At 36.5% G+C, this 8252-nt stretch overlaps 2 protein-coding genes and 1 long non-coding RNA gene across 3 annotated transcripts in view; all 3 read left to right on the top strand.

Moving 5' to 3' along the window:
* LOC107748481 (nuclear receptor subfamily 2 group C member 1-like) overlaps positions 1-3903 on the top strand; it is an 8666-nt gene extending 4763 nt beyond the window's left edge. Inside the window, exons 7-11 of the mRNA XM_016563271.1 lie at positions 391-499; positions 601-694; positions 2616-2753; positions 2833-2938; positions 3089-3903. Of these exons, the coding sequence (XP_016418757.1) occupies positions 391-499; positions 601-694; positions 2616-2753; positions 2833-2938; positions 3089-3263 (622 nt within the window). The 3' untranslated portion in view covers positions 3264-3903. The remainder of the gene's footprint in view (positions 1-390; positions 500-600; positions 695-2615; positions 2754-2832; positions 2939-3088) is intronic.
* LOC107748466 (uncharacterized) lies at positions 238-622 on the top strand. The gene is made up of 3 exons (XR_001640937.1): positions 238-297; positions 375-522; positions 601-622. It is a non-coding gene; the product is annotated as an uncharacterized LOC107748466 (long non-coding RNA).
* Positions 3904-5070: 1167 nt separating the features above from the next.
* LOC107748465 (NADH dehydrogenase [ubiquinone] 1 alpha subcomplex subunit 12-like) lies at positions 5071-7357 on the top strand. Its single transcript, XM_016563248.1, has 6 exons — positions 5071-5234; positions 5777-5859; positions 5949-6036; positions 6396-6535; positions 6625-6712; positions 7072-7357. Exons 1-6 carry the CDS (start codon positions 5146-5148, stop codon positions 7250-7252), a joined length of 669 nt encoding a protein of 222 aa, XP_016418734.1. The 5' UTR covers positions 5071-5145; the 3' UTR covers positions 7253-7357.
* The last annotated feature ends 895 nt before the right edge of the window (positions 7358-8252 follow it).

The following is an 8252-nucleotide window of genomic DNA, read 5'->3' as shown; positions in this document are numbered from 1 at the left end:
AATTTTTTTTTTTTTTTTACATAAAACATATATTAACTATATCATATATTGTAAAATATATAATAAATTAATCATTATTATTATAAATTATTAATATTGTTAAGTCTAGTTCCTTCTAGTTCTAGTAGAAACTCAGCTGTAACTGTAAGATGCACATAATATTATACAATGATCTATTTTCCTGATCCCTACAAAATACTACTGGATAAATCTTGCAAAATAAGATATATATATATAGAAACCGGTGTCAGTACTGCAGACTGCAGCGCTGCATGGCCCTCGGCATGAAACAAGACTGTGAGTCCAGTTCAGATTCATGACTGATGACTCAAATCATGCGGCTTGTCATTAGACTCATGAAATTCCTCCAACAGCTGTTCAGTGTGAGAGGAAACCGGTGGAGGTGTCGAGAGAGAAGCCAGCAAACTGTGCACCCTCCATCGAAAAGATCTACATCCGTAAAAACCTCTGCAGTCCTCTCGCTGCCATGCCAACATTTGTTAGTGAAAAAGAGACTACCAGGTATGGGTGTGAATGTGTGATTGAGTCAAATAGAGTCTTTTTTTTTTTTTCTAACTCTCACTCTGGGTCTGATCACAGGTCCACCAGTTTACTGGACTCAGTTCACACATTATGAATGTAGAAACAATCCTCACAGCCATAATCAACCACTTACAGACCAGCCTGGATGAAGGTATGTGGACCCGATGCTCTTGTTTTCGTGTCTCCTATCTAATTTATGTTACTATCATAACTTTTAGCTAATCAACCTTTAGTTAGTTCATTCAGGCTTTTGCAAACATTTTGGCATCAAGGACCCCCATAAAAGATGATACCCATGTCAGAGACCCTATACTAAAGTATACAGACAGCTAAATATTTTACATGTACATATATTATACATAAAAAAACTCATTTATACTGTGTAAGAAAAATATTAAGTTTGATATAGAGTGCTGCAGGGATGATGTATTTTTGAGGCCCAGAAACAAGTTAGCAATTAATCACTTCTAGTTCCATCATCCCAAAGTCTATTGGGTTTTTTGGAATGGGTTTTTGGTTAAATGCCTGAAATAAGGTCCTTAAAAAAAGCTTTTGAAATCTTTTAGGCTATGTTTACACAACAACGATGTAGCCAAAAACGGAAACGGCTTCTTAAACCGCACACTAGAGGATTTTAAGGCCGATTTTAAGCCCGATTTGCACCCCCGAACGATCGGGGGTGTGGCCCGATTCACGGCTTGTCGCAAGCGATTTTTTTATCCAAAAAATCCTCTATTATGTGGTGTCATTACGATTATTTAACTGCTCCCGATCGAGACAGAGCGTCGCCGAACTCAAATCGTAAATATCAAACATGTTTGATATTTACGACTCTTGATCGGGCTGCCTCTGACGTGATACCCGCGATAGCCAATGAGAGCGAGCAAGCGTCACCTACCGGATGTTGCGTGCTTCTATAGCTGAAACTTGGCAGCCACAAACATGCCATGAAAGCAGAGAACATCACCCATATTCTTTTCTATACTTTGTTTTTCACTGTATAACAGAACACGCGCCGGGAGAGCCAGCTGAAAACGTCGATTGTCCTCTATTTGTTTTTCTTCTCTAGTCACATTTGATCTCACGAGTGTCCGTGAGATCTCGTGTCACTGTGAATTCATCCCTACAATCGACAAGATTTTCTAATGATCCTGAAGACATTGATTAGCAAACTCAGGTGTGTTTGATTAGGGTAGCGCTAAACTCTGCAGGAAAGTGGATCTCGCGAGCCAGATTTGAGGATCACTGATCTAGTGTGCACATTCAGAGGATTATAAGGCCGTGTCTCCTATCTAATTTATGTTACTATCATAACTTTTAGCTAATCAACTTTTAGTTAGTTCATTCAGGCTTTTGCAAACATTTTGGCATCAAGGACCCCCATAAAAGATGATACCCTTGTCAGGGACCCTATACTAAAGTATACAGACAGCTAAATATTTTACATATACATATATTATACATTAAAAAAAACTCATTTATACTGTGTAAGAAAAATATTAAGTTTGATATAGAGTGCTGCAGGGATGACGTATTTTTGAAGGCCCAGAAACAAGTTAGCAATTAATCACTTCTAGTTCCATCATCCCAAAGTCTATTGGGTTTTTGGTTAAATGCCTGAAATAAGGTCCTTAAAAAGAGCTTTTGAAAGCTTTTAGGCTACGTTTACATGACAACGATGTAGCTTTATTATAGCCTATGTTGAGTTTTTTTTTTACTTCTGGCAATTTGTACTGAGGCTTCAATATTCATCACACTGAGCAAAATGTGTAAGATTCACAAACTTTTGTTGGTCACAGAGCTTATTTTCTACAATAATCCAAAAGCCAGTGGAAAAATTCTATTGGCTTTTGTCGAGGGACCCAGGGTGATGCTAACTTTTGGATTGGCCTACATAAATATGCCATCATTGGAGCGCTCTTGTATAGAGAAAACAAAATTAAATAATTCTTTCAAAAATAAAATAGTTGGCTTTTATATTGCCATTGTATTAAAGTGAATTGTTAAAATATCATCTAAAATGATTCACTGATACACAGATACCTAATAAGAAATGTGTGTGTGTTCAACAGAAAAACTGTCCCCGGAGCGGGTGAAGCTAGTCATGGAGCATATCTGGCGTATGCAGGAATTTTGTAACAGTATGAGTCGCATGAGTCCTGATGCATATGAATATGCTTACCTCAAAGCTGTGGTTCTCTTCAGCCCAGGTGAGCACAACTGGAGTTCATCTGAAAAATAGGAGGGAAAAAACGTAAGGATGGAGTTGATTGTGTGTGTTTGTCATAGATCACTGTGGAGTGGACGGCACCCTTCAGATCGAACGCTTTCAGGAGAAAGCCTACATGGAACTGCAGGACTATGTGAGCAAAGTGTATCCAGAGGACACATATCGGTGAATGACTATAGTAGCTTGCATTTCTCCACCCAATCATGATAGATTCTCAATAATTATGTGCATAATTATGGTCTAATTAATTTTATTTTTAGTATATTTTAGATATACTAGTTGTGACTAGAAACTAACCTATAAATGATCTTTCAGTCTTTCAAAACTGTTAGTTCGTCTGCCTGCTCTGCGGCTCATGAGCGCGGCGGTGACCGAAGAGCTCTTTTTCGCCGGTCTCATCGGGAACGTCCAGATCGACAGCATCATTCCCTACATCCTCAAAATGGAGTCTACCGACTACAACAGCCAACCAATCAGCACCGCTGAGTGACAGAAACCCCACCCACAGCCACACCCATCAGCTTTGCTTGCTCAGACCCTTTGAGCCAAAACAGATATAATCATGTGAATTCTGAATGAGGAAATCATTTTTTTATGACTTTGCTTTTTCATTTGGTCAGTGGTTGTGTCTGAGTTATATAGTATGGATAAAGTGGTTTACCGCAACTGTTGCGGTTGGATCATTTGGGCTTTTATTGTACTGGTGTACTTATGTTTAGAAAAGTGTCTATAAAGATACAGGAAGTGCAAGGAACCTGTTCTTGAGAAGAACTTTGCCCCCTGTCCCAAGCACTGAATTCCTCTGTATGTATATGAATTATGTATATAGGAATAATAAATGATATACAGGGTTCCCACAGTCACAGAAAATCTTTTTTTTTTTTTTCAACCCTGGAAAATTCATGGGAATTTATGTAGCGCATGTAAATGGTTCTGTTTATGCTCTATTATATTTAATTGGCAAAATATTCATCTATGAGTGCAATCTTCAAAATTTGGTAAAATGTGTGGGAATCTTCTAGACAGTGGTTGAACTCTGTAACGTTTAAATAATGAATATGTTTGTGTTGTGTTGTATTTTTATTAAAGGGTAAACCAGACTTTCAGAAACATGTTCTGGACGAGCTTGGACGCTTAAATTGCACTATATGTCATTATTACGGTAACACTTTACAATAAGGTTTACTTTAGTTAACATGAACTAAGCATGAACAATACTTCAACAGCATTTATTAATCTTAGTTAATGTTCATTTCAGCATCTACTAATGCATTATTAAAATCAAATATTGTGCTGGTTAACATTAGTTAGTGCTCTGTGAATGAACATAAACAATGAATGACTGTATTTTCATTAACAAAGATGAATAAATACTGTAATAAATGTATTGTTCATGTGCTAGTTAATACTTAAACTAACATTAACTAATGGAAACTTATTGTAAAGTGTTCCCATTATTACTATAATTGAAACACTTATTTCTTAATAAACTGCTAATGTTTTAGTGAACAAAAGTTAGTGCATAACACCCAGAGACAACATGATCTGTCCAAACCAAAGTAAAGAAGTTGTTACATTTAATTGTTAGAATTTGTATCACTGTTTTCTTAATTGTGGCAAAAAGAAAATATGATCTTTTAAAACTGTTTATACGGTAAATTAAGACGATGTAATGGGGACATGAATATTCACTGCATAACAATCATGAACCTGCTGCTCGTTTCATTGTTTCAGGTAAAATATAAAGATTAAGGTCATTTTGAAAATCATGGTTTAATTTTAATCCAATTAGAATTTGAGGATTCTGTATATAATATACATCTCAGAGAACTACATTTCAGTTTGTAATTCAAAAGTAAAGAAGTTGTTACATTTAATTGTTAGAATTTGCATCACTGTTTTCTTAATTGTGGCAAAAAGAAAATATGATCTTTTAAAACTGTTTATACGGTAAATTAAGACGATGTAATGGGGACATGAATATTCACTGCATAACAATCATGAACCTGCTGCTCGTTTCATTGTTTCAGGTAAAATATAAAGGTTAAGGTCATTTTGAAAATCATGGTTTAATTTTAATCCAATTAGAATTTGAGGAGTTTTGTATATAATATACATCTCAGAGAACTACATTTCAGTTTGTAATTCAGTAAAACGAGAGACATAGTCTGAACGGCTCTGCATGAATTTAAAATTGGTGTACGATTATTTCTAACGATGCTCCACACTCCAGTTCAGATGGTGGCGGTAATGCACTAATAAGCTAGTCTGCCAACCGCCAAATAAACAGAAGAAGAAGAACGCGCGTGATGGTGTGCAGCGGGAACGGTAACGTCGCGTGACAGTCCGTCAGTGTTTAGAGTCCGTCAGTTATGGCGGAGTACGCGAATTTAGTGCGGCGGGCCGCGGGTCAGCTCACCGGTCATGGCGGTGTTAGAGGCTTCCTGCTGCAGCTCTTCAGGTGGGTCACTCAAGTCAAATAGATTTGATCGCTTTTGATGTAAACAGTGCTGTAAAATGCAGCGTGTTAAGCTGTAAGACACTGAAGCCAAAGCAATGACCTCTCTGATAGTGACGGCACAGTCAAATATATGTGAATGCTAAAATAATTTACTGGAGTAATTATTATAATTCGCATATTTATATTGCATCTGGTGTCACAATACAACAAGGCAAATGAGAGTAAAATATTTTATTTAAACATTGAGATCTTTATGTGCATATACATAGAAACTATATATTAAAAACATAATCATTGTCGTACAGAACAACAACTAATGAGTGTTATGATGTAATCTTTTTATTTGTATCTTTATTAATTTATATCATGGTTATTATTATTATTAGGAATGGAACACTATTTTTGGAACTGCACTAAATATTTTAGGGGATTTATTATTGATATTTATATATTATTCATTTTTATGCATATTGTTTACTTATTAAGTCTAATATATAATATAATATGTTAATAATTTATTTTAAAAAATGTGTCTTTGTCAGGGTGAATGATATCAAGACTGGAGCCTTGGTGGGTATTGACAAATATGGCAACAAATACTATGAGGACAACAGATACTTTTTCGGTATGAATATACATACTTTTGCTGTCTGTACACAAATTCACTGTGTTTTATGCCTTATGAATGTGTATTTTTCAATTTGTGACTTTCAGGCCGTCACCGATGGGTGATTTACACGACAGAGATGAACGGCAAGAACACTTTGTGGGATGTTGATGGCAGTATGGTCCCTGCTGAATGGTAATATATAGATGTGTTTGGCAGGATGTTTTCATGGATGTAGTTTTCTACCTTTTGCACTTAATATTATGTAATTATTGGGATTATTGAACATACTCTAGCCTTAAACAATTATTCTTGCAAGAAAAAAAAAATTAATTCAGCAGCATTGTGGTGTTGAAAATTAATATTGGCAGCAATAATGATTAAGCAAAACATTGGGTAAATTATGTATTGTAAAAAAGAAGCATATATTATAATATTTTATACAGAAATTCTCACTGCTTTGGCTCAAAATTAGTTAGCAGACAAACACGGGCTTTATTTGCCAATGTACAGTAATATATCTTCTATTTTTCTCTCTTTGATGTGTTTCTCAGGCACCGTTGGCTACACTGCATGACGGATGACCCTCCCACCACTCACCCTCCAGAAAGGGTGAATGATATCAAGACTGGAGCCTTGGTGGGTATTGACAAATATGGCAACAAATACTATGAGGACAACAGATACTTTTTCGGTATGAATATACATACTTTTGCTGTCTGTACACAAATTCACTGTGTTTTATGCCTTATGAATGTGTATTTTTCAATTTGTGACTTTCAGGCCGTCACCGATGGGTGATTTACACGACAGAGATGAACGGCAAGAACACTTTGTGGGATGTTGATGGCAGTATGGTCCCTGCTGAATGGTAATATATAGATGTGTTTGGCAGGATGTTTTCATGGATGTAGTTTTCTACCTTTTGCACTTAATATTATGTAATTATTGGGATTATTGAACATACTCTAGCCTTAAACAATTATTCTTGCAAGAAAAAAAAAATTAATTCAGCAGCATTGTGGTGTTGAAAATTAATATTGGCAGCAATAATGATTAAGCAAAACATTGGGTAAATTATGTATTGTAAAAAAGAAGCATATATTATAATATTTTATACAGAAATTCTCACTGCTTTGGCTCAAAATTAGTTAGCAGACAAACACGGGCTTTATTTGCCAATGTACAGTAATATATCTTCTATTTTTCTCTCTTTGATGTGTTTCTCAGGCACCGTTGGCTACACTGCATGACGGATGACCCTCCCACCACTCACCCTCCAGAACCCAAGAAGTTCCTGGCCAAAGTTCATCAGTTCAACAACAGTGGCACACTGAACTGCTACGTACCCTATTCAACCACTCGCAAGAAGATCCACGAGTGGGTGCCACCAAAAGCCGGGGAGAAATAATCCCCTCATCCTGTTTGTGTTCCCTTACCACCTTTGACCAGTTCTGCTGTTTGGAACATTCTGTAAATTGTAGCTGTATAATCATCAATAAATTAAAACAAATGTGTTTGTTTCCGAGTGACTTCAAAATTCATGTTCATAAAGCATTTGGAATATTGAGCATTACTTTTACAGTGGAGTCGGAGGTTTGACCCCCTTTCAGAGGAGCTCTTATACTCACCAAGGCTGCTTTATTTGATGAAAAATACAGTAAATGGCTGTTTTCTATTTTATTGTATTTGAAAATATAGTTTATTCCTGTTATGGCAAAGCTGAAGTTTCGGCATCATTACTCCAGTCTTCTGTGTCCCATGATCCTTCAGAAATTATTCTAATGTGCTGATTTGCTGCTCAGGAAACATTTATTATCAGTTAAAAACGGCTAAATATTTTTTGGAATCCATGAAAAACAGCAATGAAGAAAACAAAAATAACGACTTTATTCAACAATTCATCTCCTCTGTGTCTCTCCGCATCACCGTAGCGCCATTTTGGAGAATATGAACTGAACGCAAGCAGCGTATGCTATTCTGTGTCAGCCGTGACACAAGGACACGTTTTCTATGTGTATTCACGCTTCGATTTGAACGAAAACAGCCCATCCGTGCAGCGCGGCTGACACAGAATAGCGTACGCTGCTTGCGTTCAGCGGATATTCTCCAAAATGGCGCTATGGTGATGCGGAGAGACACAGAGGAGACAAATTGTTGAATAAAGTCGTTATTTTTGTTTTCTTCGCATACAAAAAGTATTCTCGTCGCTTCATAACGTTACGGTTGAACCACTGATGGCAGATGGACTATTCTGACGATGTCTTTCATACTTTTCTGGACCTTGACAGTGTAATTTACTTGGCAGTCAATGGGACAGTCACAAGCCTCCCGGTTTTCATCCAAAATATCTTAAATTGTGTTCCCAAGACGAACGAAGCTTTTACAGGTTTGGAACGACATGGGGGTAA

Source organism: Sinocyclocheilus rhinocerous, unplaced genomic scaffold (genome assembly GCF_001515625.1).
Source record: "Sinocyclocheilus rhinocerous isolate Xijiao unplaced genomic scaffold, SAMN03320098_v1.1 scaffold78, whole genome shotgun sequence".
Lineage (NCBI taxonomy): Eukaryota > Metazoa > Chordata > Actinopteri > Cypriniformes > Cyprinidae > Sinocyclocheilus > Sinocyclocheilus rhinocerous.
This window is presented reverse-complemented; position numbering and strand designations above follow the sequence as displayed.